This window comes from Natrix helvetica, assembly GCF_964273705.1.
Source record: "Natrix helvetica genome assembly, chromosome: 2".
Taxonomy (NCBI): domain Eukaryota; kingdom Metazoa; phylum Chordata; class Lepidosauria; order Squamata; family Natricidae; genus Natrix; species Natrix helvetica.
Window position 1 is genome coordinate 153,688,153 of NC_138552.1, and position 26,098 is coordinate 153,714,250.

The following is a 26,098-nucleotide window of genomic DNA, read 5'->3' on the forward strand; positions in this document are numbered from 1 at the left end:
TGTGGCTGGCACGTCTAAATGCTAAAGGTGCACGGAACACTGTTACCTTCCCATCAAGATGGTCCCTATTTGTCTACATGCATTTCTACATGCTTTCAAACTGCTCAGTTGGCAGAAGCTGGGACAAGTAACAGGAGCTCACTCTGTTACGCAGCACTAGGGATTCGAACTGCTGAACCGTCAACCTTTCTGATCGACAAGCTCAGTGTCTTAGCCATTGAGCCACCACATCCCAGTTGAGTAGTTATAGTTTAAACCTTGTACACTAAAGATCACATAGTAAATAGTTGCAGTTCTATTCCTTACGCCTCTCTATATGCCTTTTATGATATTACAAAATAAAGGATATTAAATTAAATAGCTGGTCTCAAGATCGGTGCTATTTTTAAAAAAATATTGCCAGAGATCAATTTAAAAAACCATTGTATGCAATTCAGAACACAATTTTCTGGAATCTGGATTGTACTTGAATGGAGTCATGCCGAGTGTTCATTCATTAGGAGTGAGTGCCGTTGGGCCTCTGCCTACCAAATCATTTTATGCTAAGGGCAACCACAATTTCTATAGATCGAAATCAAGAGAAAGAAGTTGAATCCAGACTCAGGACTGGATTCAAATCCTGTTAAGGAGTGTAGCACACTTTTCCTTAAGAGAAAAAGCATTGATTGGTTAGTAGGGTTGTAGGAAACCATTCACTTTTCTTGCTGCCTATCCATTTTTCTAAAGAGTGGCATGAAGAGGCACCTGGACGAGAGTGCTAATAGATGTTCCAGCTGGAAACAGTATTTGAGCATTGAACAGTGCTCCAAGGAGAACCACACTTACTGTGCTCCACAAAAGGACCTGCAGTTCAGTGGTGGGTTTAAAAATTTTTTGGAACCTACTCTGTGGGTGTGGCCTGCTTTGTGGGAGTGGCTTGCCATCCATGTGACTGGGTGGGAGTGGCTTGCTGGCCATGTGACCGGGTGGGAGTGGCTTGCCAGCCATGTGACTTTGTGGGAGTGGCTTGCTGGCCATGTGACCGAGTGGGAGTGGGATGTTAGAAGATCCCAAATGAAGTTAGAAAGGCTAGGTCCCAAACCGAGCTGGCTTAACTGGGATACGGGGAATAGGGAATAGTTCACCAAGGCCCCTCCTCTCCTTTCCCCTCCTGAGATCGCTGCCTTTCCCCGCAAAAGCAGAGGGCGTCAGTATTTAGAAGGAGCATCTCCCAACTTCCCCCCTTTGTGTGTCACTCTTTTTCTCTCTCTCTTCCTCCCCCTGTTTCTCTCCCCCCTTCCTTCCTCCTCCTTTTCCTCTGCACGGTTCCCCCCAGTTTTTCACACTGAGCCATTGGGGGAGGGCAGAGGGAGAGAGAGAGACGGATTGAAGGGCACAAAGAGATGGGGGCGAGCGAGTGAGTGACAGGGCTGAGGCAGGAACTTTCTTTGGGGTTCATTGACCAACAGGTTCGCCTGAACTGGTGTGAACCAGCAGGAACCCACCACTGCTGCAGTTGAAGCTTTTCTTCTAGTAATGGGAGGCGTTTTTTAGGTATAGCCTTAAATGAAAACATGCAGGTTGTGTAGAGACTGTCCTGATGGGCTTGATTAACAGTGGCTCAGGTTTCCCCTCCTTCACTTTAAATGGAAATCCTTAAATGGATTTCCCTGCTGCTGTTCCCTTGAAAGCTTAGGATATACGAGTCATCCTTTGATGTAAAAAGTCTTAGCACAAGGAAATTCCACTCTCTATAGAAACAGATGACAAAACTTATCAATATTGTGTGTAACTGGCATTCTCTTGAAAAACACTTGATGACTCAACATTGATGATGCCCTAGTGAGTTTGCTTTGGGTACGTGGCGTGCTTATTTTCAGTGCATGTAGGCTTTCAAAATGCAAATCTACCTGATTAAGACGGCGGCGTTTTGGGGGAAAACAGGAGCTTGCCTATTTTTATTGTTACATTTTCACATATTGTGTTTTATGAGACACTTTGAAATTTTTTTTGGCAAGCTGTTCCATTTTGAAAGATGCTCTTACCAAAGAACAAAACACTGTTTTGATTTAAAAGGCAGCATTGTTCATTTGATAGGGTTTGATGCTTATCAAATTAAGGTTATGAAAACAACTAATGTATGAATCTTCTCATAAAAAACATTTGCTTAAAAGGCAAACTTTTATTTGGGGTGGGGAGATCATTTTGCAAAACTAGATGTCAATCAGCTTTTTAAGCAACCAGTTCTTGCAGAAAGAAAGGATATGAGAAATTATCACATTCTCGGCCCACATTTGGATCATCTCCTTCCCACTTCCTAGAATGACTATAATTTTACTGCTCTTTTGTGAGTTCAAAACAGCATAATATACAGCAAGCTTTTTGAAAGATGGTATAGTTGACTGAGAAAATAGGGTACCTCTTCTCAGCCTGGTAACCACAACTCCCAGAATTCATATTTGTCTGATTCGGGATTTAACTCTGCCATGAACTTCTAGGTCAACAATGGGCAACTATGGCCCTTTTATGACCTGTGGACTTCAACTCCCAGAATCCCTGAGCATGGCTGGCTCAGGGATTCTGGGAGTTGAAGTCCACAGGTTTTAGTTGCCCATCCCTGTTCTAGGTAATCCTAGACAAACAGCTTCTTTCTCAGCTTCAATCCCTCCATTTGCAATATGCATATTTCTTATATGCAGTTACAAGACAATGATTGGTCATATATGTGAAGGACTTTTAAATCACTGAGATTTGGATTGAGGGAGACGGAACACAAGAGAAGGATATGAGCTTAAGAATCCACTTGCTTTATTCTTCCTTCTCTTTTTAATAGCTTTCCATTGCAGGCATACCTCTATAGTTTATTTCTAGTCATCTTAAAGATTAGCAGTATAGAGTGGCATAGTATTTGGTGGACTTAAAAGTCTGCCTCATCAGATTCCCAACTGGGCTGGACTTCCAGTGAGAAATGGCATGTATTCACATTTTCACCCTTAAGCCACGGAATCTTTTTAGCATTAATGATAATGACTTGAAGGAATGCTGCTTAAGTCAATCCCTACCTAGGTGTTTTATTTTCTACCTGAGGGACAAGCATATTGTGCTACAGATGAAAAAGACAGATGCGCTACTTTAAGATGGTTTTTATGCAAAATAGTATTTGATTAAATCCCTAGCATCTTCGGGTAAGATTGGGAAAGTCTAAAGTTCTCAGAAGCTGATCAGAAGGCCCCATCAAATATGGTATGGCCAGAGTTACATTCACATGTCTTTATAGGGAGTGGGGTTCCCTGCATAAAAACCTAGCAAGCTCCAAACAAACTGGGAGACAAACGGTAGGACGGTGAGAACAAAAACATGAACCTACAAAAGTAAGAAAAGATATTTGGGAAATGTTTGCTGCAGCCGTGCCAGCCCTGTTGATTCTGGCTAACAATAGTTCTGCAACACAATCCATTTTTTTCTGCCACCTGTCACCTGGAAAGTCTCTACATTGCGACTGCATGATCTTGGGAAAAAGATGCAGACAGGTGCTCCTGCACTTTCTGAAAACCATTCCTGAATTGAAACCCAAGAGTGGTACGGCTTTCAAACGCCCTGACGGCTTTGATAACGTTTTATTCTTAAACATTAGTCTCATTCTTCAGAATGCAAAGCTTTGATATGGTTTCCATTTAGCTTGTCTGGAGCCTTCAGCAGTGTGCGGTGTGCCAAATTATGTACATGAATAAGCCATGTAAAATTCGATGGGATTGATTTCCAGATAAATGAATATAGATTGCAGCCCTAATCTCAGTGGGACTCGGTTTTGAGTAAACATGCAGAGATTCAAATCTTTCATGTTAATGCAAAGCACAATTGTGAATGTGAACTATTTCAACATCATTATTATTCTAACATGGAAAGGCCTCCATTCTAATGTTCAATCCTCTGTAGAAGTGCACATGTTAATCTGAGCAAAATATGCTCCTCTGGCTTGAATTTAGAGCCACGTTTTCTTCAGCCACAGTCTCTGGCAATTGGTTATTTTAGCTGGGCAACCAGGTCATCTGGAAGCCATTAGATTGTGGTAAGTACCACTGGCAGTACATCAACCCTGAATCCTTCTCAACTGTTTTTAGATCCTTTTAAAAAAAAGATGCATATTAAAAGGGCTAGGTGTTTTTGAAATGGTGGCCAGCTGGCTTATTTGCTCACTTACACGTGCATATTGTGTTGGGAGGGAAACAACGTGGCCATCTCCCTTGAAATCCTGGGAGGAAAGACAAAAGGGGACATCCCTGTTTATCCATCTCTCCTTTCAGGAGGGAAGAGAGGAAAAACAGCGTGTCCAAAGCAGGAAAAACCCACATCTTAAACTCACATCGGATTCTCTACTAAAGTAATGCCACTTTGGCTCTCTTGAGTAGGTACAACTACAGCCTTAGGGTGCTTCTTTTCCTAGATAACGCTTACTGTGCTTACCTGGGCAACTGAAAGGCCTCCAGAGAAGTTTCTGGAGACGATGCTGTAAATAATATATAGGCTTAAAGCATGACTTCAGCTGCCCCTCTTACTGGTTCACATTTTGTTGAATGAATGATTTATAGCGTCTCTGTGAAGGCAGTCCCTTCTGGAGGTGATGTCATTCTCCTCGTTTATTGCAGATGTGATACTCCAGGGAGGAGTGGAAGGAAAGGCAGGGATGCTCTTTGTATCTGCGGCACTGAACTCTGCTTCACTGAGCTCTTCATTGCTATTGTGTTTGGCACCTGGATTGTTCACAGACGGTAGACTTAAGGAAAAGGCAAATAGTTTAAGTCAGGAGCAGGCAGTGATGCGTAGCTGTCTGAGGAGTCTGTGATGGCATTTTAAAAAATGTTTATTTTTGAGGCTGTTGGCTCATGCTGTGTAGGTGATGACTTTTTCAAACGCTTTTTCCCACCGAAGAGGACTTTGCAAAAGGCAACAATGCGGTGAGACACATTTTTTAAAAAAGGTTGTTGCCATATTAGCATCTGTAATACCTAATTCAGATATAATAGATAAAGGTAAAGGTTCCCCTCGCACATATCTGCTAGTTGTTCCCGACTCTAGGGGGCGGTGCTCATCTCCATTTCAAAGCCAAAGAGCCAGTGCTGTCCGAAGACGTCTCCGTGGTCATGTGGCCAGCATGACTAAATGCCAAAGGTGCACAGAACGCTGTTACCTTCCCACCAAAGGTGGTCCCTATTTTTCTACTTGCATTTTTGATGTGATTTCAAACTGTTAGGTTGGCAGAAGCTGGGACAAGTAATGGGAGCTCGCTCCATTACACGGCACTATGGATTCAAACCACTGAACTGCCGACCTTTCTGATTGACAAGCTCAGCATCTTAGCCACTGAGCCACTTCAGATATAATACTGAGCCACAAAGTGTTTTTATTTTCTTAAGACAAGATTCAAAGCCACTCTTTATGTGAAAATTTGTTCTCCCACCTTCCTTTGCATCCTCCAAGGCTCCCTGCACAGGAAGGTGATCCTGCCATTCTGTAGGATTTCTCATTGTCAAGGAAAGAATAGGACAGGATGGAAGGCTTTTGTCAAAATTTAAGGAAGACACCAATAGAGTACAATATAGCTACCTATTTTGTGTGTTCTTAACTCATTCCTTGCAGATACATTGAATACATTTTGCGCTAGGTTTCTACTAGGCTTTGGTTGACCAGATTCAGCAAGCACTCTTGAGCAGGGGTGGGATTCAGCCGTTTTGGGCAAGCCAGTAGTGACAGCCAGTGGCTGGGCCCACCCACCTGCCCCAATGCTATCCCGTCTTATACAATTGCCATGTTTTTGATGCAGTGTGCATGTGTGTAAAGCGCACATGCAAGTGAAGCTATCCAGTCCTACATGATCACCGTGTTTTTGACGCAGCACGCATATGCGCAAGGCACACGCATGAGCAAAGCGAGCTAACATTTTCAGTTCTGAGCGAACCCATTGTTAAATTATGTGAAGCCCATCTCTGCTCTTGAGAATTGCTTGGTGAAACTTGTAACGATTATAGTAACCTTCTTCAGAATCCATCAGGAACATCAGTGCAGAACAGCCCAAGGAACAGTCAGATATTTGATTGGCGTGTTGTGCTACAGTATCTGACAATGTCAGGGCAATCGATGGGATTTTTAAATTATTGAATCAAGATGCAAGTCAGTTATTGTAGCCAGTTTTTTATTTAAAAAATAATAATCAATAAGTGGGTGTTGATTGGGTAATATGAAAGAAAGTTCAGGGAGAAAAAAACCTACTGTAGTTTCCCCCCTGCAAATATGCCCCATCAGCATACAGCAGTCTTGGCCAGTAGCACCTTATCAACATTCCTGGTGTTGGGACTACAAGTCCTAAAAATGTAGCCTGAGGACGACATGTTGTCAGGGAATTCAGGGAGCTGAAATTCTAGCACACGGATCAGAATAAAGAAAATAAAACTACTTCGAGCCACATTCCTATTAAATGCTCCTCTTATCAAAGTTACATATTTTATTTTGTCTATATAAATAGTTGACTACAATTCCTTTGGGGATAAATATAGCCTCCAAAGCATATTTAAATCAATTTCATATAAGGAATTGAGATAACACTTAATAAATAATTCTTACCTCCAAAGTTATGATTTCAGAACCCAAAGTTAGACTCATTTTTCTTCATCAAGAGTACATTTTGATGGAAGGAAGCAAAAACCTCTTGATGCCTAGGATGCTGCAGGGGCAGCTTATTGTCAAAGGGAGGAGGATCATGTTTGTAATATTTCATTTAATTTTGATCCTGATATCTACTACAATATTCAAGAATAAATGGCTTCTGATATGCCAACTGGGACTGAACTTTATCAAGACCTTGTAAAATTTTAACTTGTGGAGTTCTAACCAGCATCAGAATTGTTAATGTACAATGAGCAAATAATTTAGCTTTAATGAATTGGTATCAATCCACACATGCACAAACAAGGATTAACAAAGCCTTCTATTCTCTCTGATTGGAGTGAGGAATGTCAGGGCTACTGAACTGATCTGACCGAACCTGATTTGGATCCAGTAAGGTTGTTAATTTCTTTCTGGTGCCACCCCATTCCTTTAACTGCTGTCAAAGGGAAACTTCTCTGATACTAAATGATGGAAAACTGCATTCTACACAACGGAATATTGTGAAGTCAAATGAGCAAATTCAGTAAAACAACTACCCACTTTAGGATGAAGATGATGCAGGTACAATAAAGACATTATAACTTTATAAAAATTGTTTGGATAGAGTTGCAATATCTGGAGCTGCCAAAATACAGGCAACTACTAAATAGCAACAAAGATAAGAAAAACCTGTTTTGCTCTTATGTAATGGTTACCTAAATTATGGTAATCCTAACTTCGGGTCACTTGGGCTTTCCAACGAGACGTAAGAGAGGTAGTGGGAAGCTTTTACCTGATCACATGTTTTTGTTCTCAGTCTTAAAGGTAGTGGTAAACTGGGGTGATATGATAGCGGTGTTTAAATACTTGAAAGGCTGTCACAGAGGAGAGAGGGGTCAATGTATTATCCATGGCACCTGAAAGCAAAACAGGAAGTAACAGATGGAAACTTATCAAAGGGGGATCCAACCTAGAACTAAGGAGAAATCTCATGATAGTGAGAACAATTTAGCAGTGGAATGCTTTCAGACGTTTTTGGGTGCTCCATTACTAGAGGTTTTAAAGATGAACAGAATTGAACAGCCATTTGTCCAGAATTGTGGAGGTTATTCTGCTTGAGCAAGGTGTTAGAGTACATGACCTCTAAGATCCCTTCCTACTCCATTATTCTGGTATCCCTCCTTTCCTGGACCCTTTTTGTCTATTGAAACTCAGTTTTTCTCTAGCTTGATTGATCTTATAACCACTTCAATAAAACAGCACTGCATCAGACAATTTAACTGTTAACTGGTTTATGGAAAAGAATCCAGTGACATGCACTATTTCATTAATTTCAGCATGGAATGGAGCAACCTTGCTGAGTTTCAGGTGTCTTCTGTTCATTATTCCAAATCAGACTTTCCTGGTGGTACCAGTGAATGTCTGCAAAGAATGCAACTCAGAGTGCCCTTGTTCAAGCCTCTTATTTTCTCATCATTTCCATGGATACTTTATATGCTGGAAAAAAACAACAATCCAGCACCAGTTATAGTTTACAATGGCTATACTGCATCACCCTGTTATTATCATGTCTTTACAAATTAGGACCAGAATGCTGCAGATTTTGTGTGAAAATCTACACTGGGAATGTTTACTGGTTACATTAAAGGACAGAAACACAAACCCAAGCTAGCATTTCTTGCTTTCAACAACCAATCCTATCCAGCACTTACATTGGAGAGATCAACATGAGATTTTGGAGCGTTGATAAATGTTGTCTAATAATCTGTACTCCTGACAGGAAAGTAAAGAGGTTGCTTTGAAACAGAGGAGGGAAAACTCCAATATCTGGAAGTTATCAAGGCACTGATTAATCTTCAACAATGATGTTTTTGTTTAAAGCATCTTCGCACCTTTCCCCCCCACCATTTTCAATAGATCTTGAAACAGAATTTCAAGATATATGTATTTTTTGAAATCTTCCCCCCCTCTTTGAACATCCATTATAAAACAACCAAAGTACTACAGATACTTTAATTCTCTCCCCCCCACACTTTTTAGGGATACTTGTATTTTGAAGGTCTTCTCAAAGATTTGAGTGGCTGTCTAATTCACTTCCGAGTATCCTTTATAAGCAATAACCACATCCTTTATGTCAGTACATATTGATAAAAATCTCTGATCTCTTCATTGCCAGCTACACCAATAATAATAATTATTAAACTTTTATTTTATTTTCCTATTTTTTCATCTTAACAGCTAGGCAACATTGTTCCAGTATCTGACAAAAAGAGATTTTTCCTCCAAGGACTTATTTTTGTGAAATTCAGACACATATTGCAACTTTCCAAAACTGCTTAGGAAGAAGGAGGTACTGGTAGGAAGTGATTTTTTCAGACATTCATGACTTGAATAAAGCATCACTTTTGCCCATGGTTTGCTGGATAAACCAAGTTCGGCTGGTTTTATACACTGCACTAAGCCAAAAACTATTTACAAACAATACAGGCTCAAATCATACATCATGCTAGCTTAAAACTAAATGTAGAATGCTATAACTTAGCACAGTGAATTAACCTAACCTCTGTTCAGGGTGTTAACTCTTTCTGCATTAATTTTATGCTCAAATATCTATTAGATGCTGAAGGGCTTGGGGGAGCCTTTTTTTCTATATAAACCATGATGTGAAATGCGAAAAATATGGAGGATGGGACTTGTTATCTCCTAAACATCTCCATTCTGCTATGCATTTTTTTAAAAAAAAATAACATCAGATTTTTGCAACTGTTGTTTTGCAATAATATCAGATTTTTGCAACATGAACATAAAGCATGTTAAAAATAAAAATAAAAAGTATTTCTGTAGCAAGTTGAATTTAAAATATTGGCATTAATCATACAATTCTTGAACATTTGAGGTTTGGTAATTTAGTGGATGTAATATCAGTTTTTAGATTTAAGACTGACTGTTCTTTAATATACCATTAAGACTTAGTCTTAGCAACTAGTCTTCACTTTATCTTAGGACAGCAAATTAAGACAGGCAAGCACGAACTACTGTCCTCCACCTCCTAATATAACTCCCCTTTTGTCTTCTGAAGAATTTGCCTCACTTTGCCTATTAATGCGAATGGCCTCAGCATTGTTTACATTTAAATAGATTTCAATGGTTACAGTAGTTACCAGAAAAGTTACTAATGATGCAAACTTCATATACAAGCAAACAGGTGGTGTTATCGAATTTTATCACCCTGGTAATACATGTGGGAATATATGTTAAAACTAAATTAAGGGTTTTGGGTAGCCAACATATTTACAGTGCAAATTGGCTATATTAATTGTGTAATTCAAAACGTCTACAATGTAACACAATAATTTATATAAAACCATATTTAATATACAACAAACTTCCACCACATAAACACATTTTATAAACATATTATAATTCCAATTACAGATTTTCATAAAAACATTTTCATATCAAGAATCTTAATACAGAATGATTTATTTCTATGTCAAAATACATTTACAGTGTAAATTGTCTGTAGAAAAAAGACACAGAGAAATGGAGTTTGCTGGTATTTAATTCAAGAGTAGAAACTTCTCTTATTTATTTCATGTTCAGTTTTAAAACATCACCTGAAATGATGAACCCAAGATATTTTGCTCTTATCCAAAGCAGAAAAGCAGGAAAAACAAATAACATTTGCCTTGTTTTCAGGGCATCACAAATGGGCACAGAATCGCACTTTATCAAGGCCATCCTGGCAAGGCCATGAGTCATGCTAGGAAAGACACTCCAGTTGGAGTGACTGTGAAATCTGAGCCCTTATTTTGTTATATACATAAAATACAAAACCCAGTGAGGGAAAAATCCACATAAAAACACATATAAAGATTGATCATACAGTTTTATTAGGTCAATGTGTTTTTTTAGTTGGTATTTTTTTCCCAATGGAGAAAAAAAAAAGAGAGAGAAGAGACATTGGAGTGGACTGTTTTCAACCCTGAGCGTTTTAACACTGCATATCAAGTACTGTAGTAAAGAAGCTGGTTAAGAATGTAGCACACTAGCACAAGTGAATGATATTAATCCTCTAGGTGATCGGGTCTTTACAAAAAAAAACATAGCTTTCAATAAATAATGCTTAACTGTACAACTTTGATACAGCAATGTCATACACTGTTTTGACACATACTAAACTCTGCATGCTATATAGTCTACTAGAAGACGAAACTCTGCCATGCATTTTCTTCTTTTCCTAGTGCTAGAAAACACTTTTGTCCTCCAGTGCATTGCCTCAAGCAAACCTTACTCTCTTCTTTCCCCCCTTCTCACAGAAAAAGGCCTGTACACTGGCATGCAAAAACCTCCAAGAAGGTTTCCCCCCCACTACCATCATCATTCAGACTTCTAAACAAGAATATTTTCAGCTTTCCTCTCCTCCCCTTATCTAGAGTGGCTGTGAAAAACTATGTTTCAAGTGGCCTTTGAAAACTCTTTTGTCTTATTTTGAAGTTACATATTTTTAAAAGTGTCAAGCTAAAAAAAACTGCACTAAGACATTTAGTTTACTCCACCTGTGGCCTTCACGCAACATCTCATAAACGTTGTAACCACCAAAATTCCCACACTGATGAAAAAGGCCTCCAAACTAAAACAGCCCAACAGAAAAAAACTGAAGACATTTTTTTTTTAAAAAAAGCATCATGGCATTGTAGGCTCCATTCTTCCAATATACTACAAGATTAAAAACCAGAAGTTGTAAAAGAATGATAAATGGTGCTAATGTCCCTGACAACTGGGTTTGAAGATAAGCAATAAGATGGAAAGAAAATTAAACAATGAAACTGAGAGTTCCTGGATTAGAATTTATTACACCATCACATTAAAAATAAAAGTATTTCCAATCTTGTGGAAAAAGCAGCGGATTCACTCCTACTGATATATTATTTAGATATTTCACTGAGATAATTAGGACATACTAGCAGATAAATATTATAAAATTAGTACATCCTAATTTTTTAAAAGCATAATTTCCCAGAGAGCCTAATTCGAGTCTGGCCCTTTAATTCACAGCAGAGAAATTTGGTTATGAAAAAGGTGTGTGATGACTTAATAAAGACAGGAAACTCCATTTTCAAACTTTCAGGTTGTCAATGTGTCCATGAGAATCACCAACCCCATAATGAACTAGGAGTAGCTTTTATTCATAGAAGTCAGTCCTGTGAAAATGTTGTCCATCATCGTTTCTTAGATGTTGCAGATAATTCTAGCTTTGCACTGGCATAACTATTGGGACTTTCTAGAAGAATCAATACCCAATTACAATATTACTTTTATACATGAAATATTATGGACTTTTATTTCCCTTTTTGTAAGTCATTCTACACTTTCTGCACATTTGTGCTTTATACGGAATATAAAAATAGGCTTTTAAAACTCTGTTCACGTTTAAACTCACTAAAAAACTACTTGCTTGTGAAATTCTCTTAAAAATTCACTGCATCCATGAGGGGAGGTAAAAATCAAGTAGGCAGTTAATTGCTATAGGTAGTGTGTGGAAAGGAGGGGGAAATCACCTTCAAAGAATAGGTGTCTGAAGGGAGATAACATTTGGGGATTACAAATTAATTGTTTATCCCTTGCAACTATTCAAGTACAAGGGGATGAGACTGTGGGAAAGAAATCTTCCAATTTATTGGAGAATCAAGGCCTAACTTTAAAATATTGAAAAATTCAAATTAGAGTCAAACAAAATTCACCAAAGAAGTGCAGGATGAGGATCGTACCAGGCCATAGAGGAATATGTGACAAAGGTGGAGATATAAAACAGAGAGTTCTGTAGAGTAGGCTACCAAAGACTAACACAAGTCTTTAGTATCTGATTCTAATTTCACATTCAATAGTGACTGGAATAATTACAGTTTTATAACCAATTTACATTGGTTATAGCAAATGGCCATTAAGGCCATATAGGTTCAAATCACTTTCTGTAGACACTACACTAGGAAAAAGTTACCTTTTGCATGTATGGACATCTATATTTAGAGTAAATACAATTTTAAAAGACATTTTCATCAATCTATTTAATCTGTCATATATATTGCCCTTAAAGAATTAAAACTTTCTTTTTAATTAGATCTTCTAACATTAGATAGGAAGTAGCCAGAAGGAAAGATACAAACTGGATTTCACCTTCCACAAAGTGTCTTTAAAAAATCTTAGGTTGCTTTTTGAAATGTAATTCTATATGGATTAGGATATTTTCATATATTAAAAGCTGACAATCTTTAAAACATTTCCTTATGCCCTTGAACAATGCATCTCCTCACCCAAGGAGATGAAAAGTGCTGAGGAAGAGGAAGAGACAAACAATGCAACAGCCCAAGAAATAAATCTATTTTATAAAAGTCTGCCTAAATGCTTATGTGCAATTACAAGGAAGAGTTCTGAGCGTGTATGTTATGATGAGAAAAAACATACAATATTCAGGCAGTTTACTCAAAGAGTCTGCATGGTTTGAGTGCAACTTCTTAGTAAATGTACTTAGGACTGCAACCCTGAATTCAGGACCACAATCTATAAATCTACCAATTAGAATTTTACTAATAGTAGTACAACATTATCTCCCACTTACAATGGGAAAATAGATTTTTCACTACATACATTTCCATTTCTGATTTTTTTTTGTTATCCATGTTGACCAATTTTAACTTTCCAGATTATATGTACATTCCCCTTCCTTGTATATTGCACATTCTTAGATCTTATATACTGTGTGATCCCTTTTCCAAATCATTATATGACTAATTTCAAATTCAGCTTTTAGAAATATATTCAGCCTCCCATGTCACTAAAAGTAAATGTTCTGTTCAGTCTGAATATATCTTATTTAGATGAGCTACACCCTTGTATCTCCACATAAGTGTGACAAGGAGATTAAAATACAGTTCCTGCAGTCAATACAGGCAGCTCCATAATTAAGGCAGACAGAGCTCCCCGATCCTTCAGCACACACATACACCTTTCCACTATCATTTTCACAAATTAGTGAAGCTAGGAGACTAGCTCAAAGGATAAAAATATTTTGGCTTCATGTAGCTAACAAAGATTATTTTTTTCTAAATTCAGTCGACAAAACTGGTGGTATTCAACTGCTGAAAAATAATTATCAAACTGCAGGGCACAGTTGTTTGCCTCACTTTTTCTCAGATAGTCCAATAAATTGTTTTCAAATATGTAAAGTCATTAACACATCCAAAATTTAAGAGACCAAAAAAAGAAAAACTTAAAATTCAAGGACTTGAGTTTTATTCAAGACTATTCCTAGCCAAAAATATGTTACGTGTTACTGTTACACTAGCTTCTGTCCTAAGTTTTATCATGCCTTTGTGCAATGCAAAGACATAGACTGAAGTTTTGAGGTACCATCATAATTTTTCAATCAATCAAAGCTTTAAACCAAACAACCTCTTTTTTAAAAAAATTAAAAGGTCATGGTCTTCGCTTAAAAAGATAATTTTAAGCACTTTGTTATCAGTTTAAATAACTAATTAAAATTTGATCTCTCGTCAAAGATTTTTTTGATCAACAATCTACTTTTAAGGTTTTATTCTATTTATATCATACAACTATGTACGTAGACAGGTCCATCTTCAGTCAGCCTGGAAGCCGTTTAGCAGTGATTCTGAAAGTGAGCAGCTCAGTAAATTGTCCCTGTTAAATATCATCAAACCAATTCTAACCCTGTTTACAGAAAAATAAGCACTACTGATTTAAGCAGGACCTACTTTCAATAGTAAATACAATCACAAGTAATTCAAGTCATTACTTGAAAGTAAAATAAACTGATCAGTTTCATGGAAAATGGCAATCGCACTTACTGAGATCACAATTGTTCGCAAATCCCAATCATCTTATTTTTGAATAATGATAGTTAGGACTGGTTGGATGATTTATTCATTTGTACTGACAAATAATTGATTACTTATTTAAAACAAAGATTAGCCTTCCAAAGCTTATCACAAATTATCCCTGTGACTAAATGGAGTTATAATCTGAATTTCCCCACTAAAGTTTAAGACTGAAATATTATTTTAAAAAAAAGTTCACACCCCAACACCTCCCCCAAACCCCAAGTATTTGCCACAGTTCATCTTTCTTTCCCATTTCCTGTGCCTGAGGCCCAGGTCTCCATAAAGGAAATCAGGGCCTATTTCACTGGTAAAAGGACTCCCAGCTGCTCTGGGGCAGAGTAAGATGCCGCTTTCCCCTGTGCAGAGCATCTTTTGTAACTAGAGTTTTCTTGCTCAGTTGAGGAAATAAAACAAGAGTCCCTGGAATGGAAACAACTGTGCCCCAAGATGAACGGCCCCTAATGTTTCGAAAACCCCATCTTAGGAAGAGAATAAGGCAGTGGCTGAGGTGGGACGAAGAAAAGCAGTACATCCGAGCTACATATAGATATATATATATATATATTATGTATAACACACTCTTTTCCCCCCAGTCTGTTCTGTGGAAAAAAAGAAATCAATGCAAAGGCTTCTGGCTAAAACGTAGGTGGGGGAAGAGACGAGACGGAAAGCTGCCTCTATGAAAAATGAGAAAAGCCATCAGCCGCCATCCTCCTCCTCCCGCAGAGAAGGTACCTCCCTTCATACAGAAGGCGGAGGGGGGGAGAAGAGGGGGATGCTCGCACGGCCATCTCCCTTCGCCTATAGAAGCCTCTGCGCGCGCGCGCTTGACTCAGTCGCTCGCTCACTCACTCAAACCACGCATCGGCACGCGCGCAAATGCACACGCCTCGTCAGCGCGGGCGCGCACGCCTCTGGGTATCGCGCGGTTCCCCCCCCCCCAACCGTTTCGCTCGAAGTAGAGATGGGAAAAAAAGAGAGAAAAGAGCCCCGGCTCGCCACGAACTGAAGATAGTCGACGGTTATTGACGCCGCGGCTCAAGGCCTCGCGTCAAGTCAAGAGAAAGAGAAACGGGCCCTCCCTCGCCTTCGCCAAGAATACACACAAAAGCAAACCCGGCGGCTTGTCTTCCGCCACATTTTATTCGCGTCAAGCTTTTTGTTTTTTTTTGTTTTTCCTTTGTAATATTGGGTTGAAAATAGCGGCTCTACACAAGGGCGCGCGCGAACACACACACACACACACACACACCGGGCACGCCCCCTCTCCTCATTCAGTTCCTTTCCCTCGGCTCCTCCGCTGCGCGTTCCTGAGGCGGCGGCTTTGGCAGACGGTAAAGCGAACGGCGGCGCTGCCTGCCCCACATGGTCAAGGCACGCCCCCCTCGCAAAGCTCGGATCTGATGGCGAGCAAAGCATGAAAGAGACACCTTCCCTCCTTTTCCCTTCCCCCGGCCTCGCCGCGGCTAAGGAGAGCGCGCCGAGACCTTCTGTCAGAGAAACGGCTGGGGTTTCGGTGCGCGAGACTCCCCCTTTTCCGAATCAAACCAAATCAAGCCGGCGCGAAAGATAAACTAGTCCGAAAAAGGAAGGAAAAAAAAACCTCTAATGCTGTAAAAAAAAACTCGGCTAAAACCTTTCGCTTCAGCGGCATCCGCCTGCGCGCCCATCATCACGCACTGACCGAGACAATCTGAAGGTGACCCAACCCCCCCACGCCTCCCCCATCGGTCACCCCATTTCCAGCCAAGGCTGCCGCCACAATCACACATCCGCACACACCTCCCGCGGCCAAATCACGCTGGGTCCCAAACCTGGCATCCTTGGCTGGCTTGGCAGCCGCCGCTCGAAATGAAGGACCCAGATGTACAGCAGCTCTGAAACATGCCAGAATCGAAGCGCTCTCTCTCACCCTTTATCCCGCCATTTTGCCCCCAGTCGCCTTTTCCTGTACCACGTCGGCCGCCCACCCGACCGAAGATGGGGGAAGCGCACATCATCACAGGGGAGAGAAAGGGAAGAGGTATAAAAAAAAAGAAAAAAGAAGAAGAGATCAGCCCTTTAAAGTCTATCTACCCTTTTCTCCCCAACTGCCCTCCCCCCCATGAAGTCTCAGCTAAGGCTTCTCCAAGGGTGAGGGAAGGCTTGGATACATGGCATATCCAGAGGCGTTGCTTCTATAGAGGCTAATATTGAATCGAGTTTCTATCAGTTCCAGCTGATTTATTAAAACTGTCAAGATACAGACTTTCAGCATTTTAAAAAAACAAAAACCAGGCAATGTTGTTGACAGTGCACAAGTCTGTTATGTTACCATCCTATGCTACAAAATATGCAGATGGTCTGTACTTGTAAGAATCATATTGCACAAAATGAGAAACTTTTACTATGTGCCTTTCTTTTTTTCCCATTTCATTAGTTTTGTTTTTAAATTTTCACTAAAAAAAAAAAGTCGAGAATCCAGTTTCATACCTTCCATCTGGGCCCCCATTCACATATCACAGCATATGAGATACATAAATTCCTACTATAGTACAGTACATATACAATCTTTTAAACTAAGATAACAGCTCTGAGGTCTATATCACCATTTTCAATAAATCTTTACCTACAAATATTGAACAAATCTGAACTATAGCTGTACAAAAAAGTGTTTTGTTTTCTTGTTTTTTTTTAAACCACAAGGCCTTTAGATACAAGGATTTTTTTTAATCCTTTCAAAACCAGGACATAAACGTACCCATATAACTTGCATGCTAAAAACAGAGGAAAAAAAATAAAAAAATAAAAGGGAAGAAGTGCCTGAAAAGTCTTACTGAAAAAACACAGCAAGAATGTTCCCTTTCACTGTACAAAAATACGCCTGAAAATATATTAATTTTTTAAAAAGACTGAGGTCTGTTATGTATCAAAAATGTTTCAATACCTTTGTGTACTGAGGTCTAGGCTGTCTGGTATTCAATCAAGGAGGTATAAGGGAACAAGTTACAAAAAAAAAGTTGGCAAGTAGAAATCACATTTGTAAAACCATAAACAATTTGATCTGAAAAGTAAACTCTGATCTTAAGTCAGTTCAGAGGTTTTTTTGTAAGCGTTTGTACAGTCTGCATTTTTTTTCAAGCTCCCTGCAGCTTTGTTAAGAATTGGATGCATAGAAGACATCAGTTTTCTCCCTCCAAACAAAAAGTTTGCAATGGTCCCTTTAATTTTTTTAAAAAAATCAGAACAGTCCTTAGAAATCTTTGTAGGAGAAACAAAAACAAAAATCCACAAACCCCCTTGAGTAACAGTTGTGCTGCCAAAAGACTTTTTTGCAGACCACTTCCAGACTTCAATCACAAACTTCAAACAACGCCTTCTGAATCTTTTAACCCCCAGTCCCGTTTGCCTTTTTTCCTTGCTGCTACTGTTGATTACCAATTTTAAAAAAAAAATCAGAAGGAAAAAAAATCACAACTCCGGACTCGGTTTGGAACTAACTTCAAGACTTTAAAAAGAAAGAAAAGAAAAATCCAAAGACATTTTGATCATTACTTCACTTCAAAACTCCACCACGTTTAAGCGTAAATCACTAGCATCAACTTTCCATTACCGATTTTTTTCTTTTTTTTTTCTCAGTCCTTTTGATCTCTCTCTCTCTCTCAGCCTGTTCGCCTGCCCGTCGCGTTTTCCTCCGCTTCCTCTCTCCCTCCCGCCCTCGCTCGCTTCTTCAGTAAGTGAAAACCAAGTCGGAAAAGTTCGCTTCCAGCCAGTCGCCTGCGATCATCTCGCTCAGCTCCGGGGTGCAGTAATCGGGGAACTCAAAGTGAGAGCCCAAGCTACCCTCGCTGAACGAATCCAAATCCTTGTCCACGAGGGAAAGGGACAGGTTGCCCGCCGCGGAGCTCACGCCCATCTCCGAGGCGCCGTGAGTGTGCTGGGAGAAATTCAAGCTCAAGTCAAACATCAGGTCGTCCGCCTCTTCGCTACTGCTGCTGGAAGAGGAGGAGGAGGTGGAGACGGACCGGGAGGAAGCCGGGGACAGGCTGGGCTGCTGGGCGCTCTTGGGCATACTCTTGAAGCCGTAGTAGAGTCTGCTGGCGCTGGCGCCATGCGGGGCGGTGCCCCCCCTCACCTCTTCGTACAGGCTGGCCCCTTCAGTGGACTCCGCCGAGGAGCTCAAGGTGGGACTGGCCGGGACTTTGGCTACGTTGTACCGCCTCAACTGCTGCTGCTGCTGCTGCTGTTGCTGCTGCTGGTGGTGGTCCTCTTCCTCCTCGTCGTCGTCCTCCTCCTGCTTGATCCGCAACTGCAGGTCGTCGTCGTCCTCCTCCTCCTCGTCGTCTTCGTCCATGAAGACGCACTTGATGGTCTTGCTGCTCACTTTCAGCGTCCCGAATTGGTGGTAATCCTCTCCCCCGTAGTCGCCCGGGTGGGGGGCCAGCTTCGTCCCGGCCTTCGGGGGAGACGACGAGGAGGAAGAGGAGGAGGAGGTTTTCCCTTTGCTACATTTCTTACTGGAGCTTTTGGCGCTCTTGCCGCCGTTGCTGTTGCCGCTGCCGGTACTGGTGGGTGTGTTTTTTTCCGGGCTGTGGTTGGCGCTGGGTTTGGCGGACGGGTCTATTTTGGGCTTTTTCCTCGGCCTGTATTTGTAATCGGGATAATCGGCCATGTGTTTAAGGCGCAGCCTTTCGGCTTCCCGGATAAACGGGATCTTTTCGCTGTCCTTGAGCATTTTCCACCGCTTGCCGAGGCGCTTGGAGATCTCGGCGTTGTGCATGTCCGGCGACTGCTCCATGATTTTTCTTCGCTCGATCTTGGACCACACCATGAAGGCGTTCATCGGTCTCTTGATGTGCCCCGAGGCCGTTTTGCACCAATCCGGATCGCTCTCATCCAGCGCCACCGGGCTACACGCCATAAACTCCCCTTCTTCGGTATCCATCGCTTCTCTGGGCAGGTTGTTCTCCGATTCTGGACTTTCCGCTTGCTGGACCATGGTGGGAGGTACGATTTGTCTTGAGAGTTTCTTTGTAAGTCTTTCGTGTCGATTATTAGTATTATTTTAAAAATGTATTTTTCCTCCACTTTGCACCCACCGACCGCTCGCCCACCTCGTTCGGCTCACGCGAGCGGCTGCAAGGTGAAGCCCGGCGCGCAAGTTGCAAGCTCCTTTTTTTTCCCTTTTTCCCCTCCTTGCCCTTTGCGTTTCTCAGTCTCTCCGTTTCCCTCCTGCTCCTCGGACGCCGCTGATTATCCGTCTAGCGGCGGCAGAAGCAGGACTCGCTCCGGCTCTTTCCCCTCCCCCTACAGCAGCAGCAGCAGCAGCAACAGCAGCCGCCCGGACCCAGAGATCTCGCTGGATCACACTCCCCCTTCTGCAAAAGTTGCGGCTTCTCTCCGAACTAGTTATCAGGGTTTCATATGGGTGACATCACTCCTGCGGCCAGCCAATGGAGGAGCCCAACTCCTCCCCTCGGCTCCACCCCTCCGCCTTTATTAAGTTCCCCCACATGTAGGCATACACACCCCCTTTGCAGCGGCTGTTGGAAGGCGCGGGGTGGGTGGGGGGGAGATAAAGTGGAAGTGGGAAGGGGGCTGGGCTTGGAGGTTCGTCTTAACAGTCGGAGAGGGAAGAGGGGACAGAATCGAGGGAAATGGCTCGGAGAGGTCGCTAAAGCCGCGCTGGGATCAGGGGATCGCCTTCTCCTTGGGCTTCCTTCATAGGGAAAGAGACCCTACTTCTTATTATCCAGAATCTGGGAGACAGCGCAGGTGAATCTGGTGCGATTATTTCCACATTGCCTTAGTCTCACATTGGGGGAAGCTTATTCTTGTAGGAATCCACTCGCATCCTTCTGGGTATCGCCTTCTTCTTCTTTGCGCAACAGCTGTAGGTGGCGCTTTAGTACCGCTAGCGCGTTGCGGTTTCCTTTCGATCTGATTCCTTCTGTACGCTGAGACAGACAAACCCTCACAGCGATGTGTGTGTGTGTGTGTGTGTGTGTGTGTGTCCTCTTGACTTGCAGATTATTTTATTTTTCTTCCCTCCCCCCCACCGCTTCTCCCAAACCTTTCTTCCTCTCTACGCACACTTTGCCAGACCTCCCCACCTACTTGATCTGGTGGCAGGACTATATTTTATATTTCTCCATAAACCAGCAGCAAGAATACATCCTGCCTCTTCTATGGTAGATTTAATATCTCTTGAGTGTGCTTTTCAGGGAATAGTGGTCAGCTTCAAGAGATGGAGGGAAAAGGGAGCATGCAAATTCATATATGTCTATCATATGTGATAATTCAGTTGTCCTTAGCCGCATGTATTTTGCCCATGTTTGTGTATTTTTATTAACCCCATTCAAATACCATTTTTAAACAGCACTGATTTTAATCAGCTTTTAATCAGGTTATATTTTCTAAGTACATAAGGGTATGTAGGTGAGGCTGTCAATGCCAACAAAAGTGTGCTTAGGTTTATCAGCACTTTTCTACAAGTGGTTATTCCAATAAACATGCTTAAAACTCTTATTTTGTATGTCCTACATTTGTAATTAAAAGTAAAATGTACATATATTATAAATGTTTTCTTTTGTGCATAAACAGTGGGCCATCCATTCCTGCAAATAGTTTTTAAAAAGATTTAATGATGTTTTAACTATGACAAATGTGGATGTAGTTATAGGATTAGAATGTAACAATACTTTTGAAAGTTAACTATCTTAAGTCTTTTTGCACCAGTACATGCATACTTATCTGGGAGTTCACTACTAACCAAATCAGCCCATCATCAAAAAATATCTAACTCCCAATGTGACAGCAATGTTAATGGGAGTTATCATGGCATTAATTTGATGGCAATCTTTTGCAAAAAGTAGTACTTAAAAGCATAAAGCTTCAAAGATGTAATAGATGCCAGAAAATAAATAATATACGAACATGTAATACTTAATGTAATTTTGGAATAAAATGAATATAAGGATGCATGCCATTTATTAAATATACTTTTGCTTGTGTAGACCTCTTGCCAAAGCTAAAGCAGATAAAAAGTACTTTGCTCAAAAAATGCTGAATATGAAATTACATATGAAATATAGCATCTGTTCCAAAATAAGGTATAAAAATCTTCAGGCAGCAAAAATTGCTACATGGCATCATGGCTAGCTTGCTAGTTTTCATTGCAGAGCATGAAGTCACCACAGAATGGGTTGCCTTATTTAGACGGAAGAGTTCGTGTTGGAAAAACGTCCTTTGAAATAGACCATTTGCAGACACCAGTATTCCTGGGTCAACCACAGTGACCCACCCTCTTCCTGTCCGCTCTGCTCAAGGTGGGGAAAATACATCCACTCATTTAATTAGAACTCCTGCCCCTTAGACTTAGAGAGGAAGAGATCATTTTCTGGCTCTATCTTTCTTCCAGAAAGAACTTTCAGTTCAGTTCAGTTCTGCAATTACTTATTTAAGGAAGGAAAAAGCCACGTTAGGAATGGACATTTGAATGTAACCTTTGCTTACATTCAATTCATTTTTGTTTTGAAATTCAACTAGAGTGAAGTAAATAGAGAGAAGTTTTCCCAGTTCCAAAATTTGTGTTCTGATTAACATTCTATGCTGTGCCCTAACATGATTTGTCTGACTTTGATTTTACACATTTGGGGAACCCAGTCAATCAGATTTGCAAATCATTTACACCCAACTGTAGCTCAGTCAATTAAGTGTGATTCAACTAACCATGGCACAGAATACTATGTGAACTAGGCTAGAATATGACTGTGGCTTAACCAGCCCTCCTTGTTTGGAAACTAAATCCAGTAGTCACAAACCATTCTGATCAGTTGGTATTTTCCTTTTGTAAAAAAAAGAAACAGTAGTGTCAATAGCACTTAGACTTATATACTGCTTCATACAGAGGTGGGCTTCAAAAGTTCCAGCAATGGGTTCGCTACCCCATTGCTGATGGCCATGGCCTAGTCGGCTGCCTGCACCACAGCGGGGGGGGAGGAGGGCATTTTTCACCCTCCCCAGGCTCCAGAGGCTTTTTTCTAGCTTCCGGGAGGGTGAAAGCTGATTCCCCTGGGCTCTGGAGGCTGGAAACAGGCCCATTTCCAGACTTCCGGAACCTCTGTTAGGCCCATTTTTCGCCCTCCCCGAGCCTCCACATGGGCCCTGCACTTACCTGGCATGATGAACAAGCCACATGGAGACTCCTGGAAGGAGAGGGGTGGGGTGGGAGGGGAGGAGAGGAGAGGGTGGGCGGAGCCAGCCAGGGGTGGCATTTGGGGGTTTGCCGAACCGCGCAGAATCCTAGCTAGAGGATTGGCCGAACCCGTGCAAACCCCCAGCAGCCCACCCCAGCTTCATAGTGCTTTACAGCCCTCTCTAAGCAGTTTACAGAGTCAGCATATTGCCGTCAATAATCTGGGTGTCAACACTTGAAATGACTAGCTGAAGCCATATTTTATTTTATTTTCTTCATTTCTTAATTGCCATACGTATGGGAGGAGGGGGAGACCAACGGAGTGTAGAATGTTTTCCTCTAATGCAGGGGTGTCAAACTCACGCTGTCATGGCGGTGTCACGTGATGTATCAGGACTTTCCCCCCCCTTCGCTAAACCGAGCGTGGGCGTAGCCAGCGCATGACACATCCAGCTTATGGGCTGGGAGTTTGCCAATCCTGCTCTAATGTGCTAGACATAACAACGATAGGGTTTGTGGGAACCAAGGTCATCTGAACAAGCACTCGTAACATCCAGAGGGAGTACCTGAGAAGCCCGCCATCTACCTGGTTGGTTAACGTGACCTGTGACACTGGGGGTGGTGCTTAATGTCTATTCTTTTAATTATACCAAAATGTGGGAATTATTTACAGTTGGTTTCACATTTGAATGTGGCAATATAATGTACCCAATAAAGGAATCATCGAGGAATGCTACGGCCTCAGAGTTCTGAATTGATTGAGATCATTATTCTGAACCCTAACATTAAACCAACTCTAAATACACTGGGCCCTCATTTTACTGACCTTGGAAGGATGGAAGGATGAGTCAACCTTGAGCCACTCAGAATCAAACCCCTGGCAGTTAGCAGAATTAGTCTGCAATGCCACATTCTAAGCACTGTGCCAGCATGGCTCTCGTTTGGACAGTTTGGAAACACATCTAAAATTATCTAATATCATACTTCTTATCTAAGGTGGATTTAAAATTCTAGAACTTTATCTTTGGGTACATCATACCTAAGATGCTTCATATCATATGCAGTGATGGTCCAGCTTTCTGTACAACATTACCATTGTCTTTGGATTTGTGCCAAATAAGTGGCGGTCGTGAAAATTTCACTTCTGCAACACATTTAGTTTTGCAACTATTCTTGCTGTAGTTTCAATGTAAAAGGTCAACTGTACCTTCAGTGTAAAATGTCAACTGCACCTTCAAAACAGGTGGTGGTGGGGAAACCAGCGGTATGTCCTGTCAGGTTTTCAATGGGTTGTAGAGTTCTAATGAAAGCTACCAAAATAGAGTTAAATCAGCAGTTTGTTACATGGTGATGGGGTAAGGATGGATAAAATAAGTATAACATTCATAATTGCTTTGTATGGTTTGAAGTCACCAATGTCTGCAGTTACATTTTTTCACCTAGTGTACTTTACTAAAGCAAAAACATGCCAATAAAATTGACTGTAGACCTGCAAATAGCTGAGTATGCAGTATTGTATAATTTTATTATCAAGCTGGCAAGAGGTTAACATAACTGCCTGATATAGGCAACCAGAATGTTTGTCAAACTTAGAAATGTAATTATGTGATTCTGTCTTTCAACCTGTTATGCCAAGACTATAAAATAGACAGGAAACTGTGAATTCTTTGCTATGATAAATGTAGCCAACGAAACACTTTTGATGTTGTACAACATGAAAAAAAAAATAGGATCAGACAGTATTTAACAACCTACAAATTCCTATATTGGCATGTAAAAATGCATTTTCCTTAAGCTATTACCAAAACTGAGAGCAAATTTGGTGTAGTGGTTTAAGGCACCAGGTTTAGAAACCGGGAGGCTATGAGTTTTAGGCCTTTAGGCACAAAGCCAGCTGCATGACTCATCTCTACGAGGAAGACAATGGCAAAGCAGTCTCAGAAAATCTTGCCAGGAAAACTTCCAGGGCTTATCCAAGCAGTTGACAGGAGTCATAAATGACTGGAAAACAAAACAATAAATAGAAAATAAAAACCAGCTTTTGTTAGTTTATATATAACTAATAATATAAATATAAATATAAATATAAATATAAATATAAATATAAATATAAAAATATAAAAATATAAAAATATAAATAATATAAATATAAATAATATAAATATAAATATAAATAATGTAAATATAAATATAAATAATATAAATATAAATAATATAAATATAAACAAATAATATAAATATATATTCATATTTATAATTTGAGCTTTTAACTGCAATTTATCACTGAACTGGGGATGCAGTGGTGCAGTGGCTTAATGACACTGTAATTGCTGGCCAGAAGTGGCCTGCGTTCCAGCGGTTCAAGCCTGGTTCCGCGAAACTGAGTGAGCTCTCGCCACTCACTCCTTGGCTTCAGTTCGAAAGTATGCAATATTTCAAGTAGATAAATTGGTACCACTTCCGTGGGAAAAACCTAGCTATGTTTGTATGTGTGGAGAGCGGAAGCCTGCGCTGGACCTGGCTGAACGTGAGGCACCACAACAGGAAGCGAGATGAGACCAGCGGAAAAGCCCATAGGAGCCAGCAACCCAAGAGCTAGTGTGCAGTGCACCAAGGATAGGTGCACAAGTGCTGAACAGAATTGACTAGCCATTTAGGCTGTCAGGAGTGCACTGTGCTTAGCATTTGTAGATTTCCCTGTCATTGTATGCCATACACTAAATAATAAATAATAACGATCACTGAATCTTTGGCAATGTTTGCGTAAATTTCCAAAAATAATATGAACATATTCAATACTTTTTTTTCAAATTCTACACTGAAAAGTTTTGGAACATTGGTAGTAACCCAGTAAAGCAAAACTTTTTTACACGTGTGTAGCAGAGGTGGGTTGCAAACCCCGGCACTACCAGTTTGCTTGTGCTTGTCCATGCGCTCACACACATGTGCGATGCTTCTGCACATGCTTGTGTGTGTGTGTTACAATCAAACAAGAATAATAAAAGTGAAGCGATAGATAGAGTAACTTTATTGTCACTTTGAATGTAATCAAATTAATTAAAATGAAAATTCATTGCATACATAAGGTTGATAACTTAATGAATAGTTTACCGATACAAATTAATCTCAGTTTAGGCAGAAGGGCAGTTCGTTCATTGGATTTTTCTGACATTTCATGTGATAGAATGGCATTCTACCCTGTTTCCCCGAAAATAAGATTTCCCCAGATAATAAGCCCAATCGGGCTTTTGAGCGCATGCTCTAAAATAAGCCCTCCCCTGAAAATAAGCCCTCCCCCAAAATATTGCAACACAGCAGCAGCCATGAGGTGACCATACTCACCACCTCCTGCACCTCAAAAATAATAAGACCTCCCCGAAAATAAGGCCAAGCGCTTATTTCG

At 40.8% G+C, this 26,098-nt stretch overlaps 1 protein-coding gene across 1 annotated transcript; it reads right to left on the minus strand.

Moving 5' to 3' along the window:
• Positions 1-7,439: 7,439 nt before the first annotated feature.
• On the minus strand, positions 7,440-21,456 carry SOX11 (SRY-box transcription factor 11). The gene is made up of 2 exons (XM_081940267.1): positions 18,112-21,456; positions 7,440-7,538 (listed from the first exon to the last, which is right to left on the minus strand). Exon 1 carries the CDS (start codon positions 19,495-19,497, stop codon positions 18,229-18,231), a length of 1,269 nt encoding a protein of 422 aa, XP_081796393.1. The 5' UTR covers positions 19,498-21,456; the 3' UTR covers positions 7,440-7,538; positions 18,112-18,228.
• Positions 21,457-26,098: the final 4,642 nt, after the last annotated feature.

What these genes read in the sequence shown, in the direction of transcription:
- SOX11 (XM_081940267.1), bottom strand. Translation starts at nt 19,497, where the DNA reads ATGGTCCAGCAAGCGGAAAGTCCAGAATCGGAGAACAACCTGCCCAGA.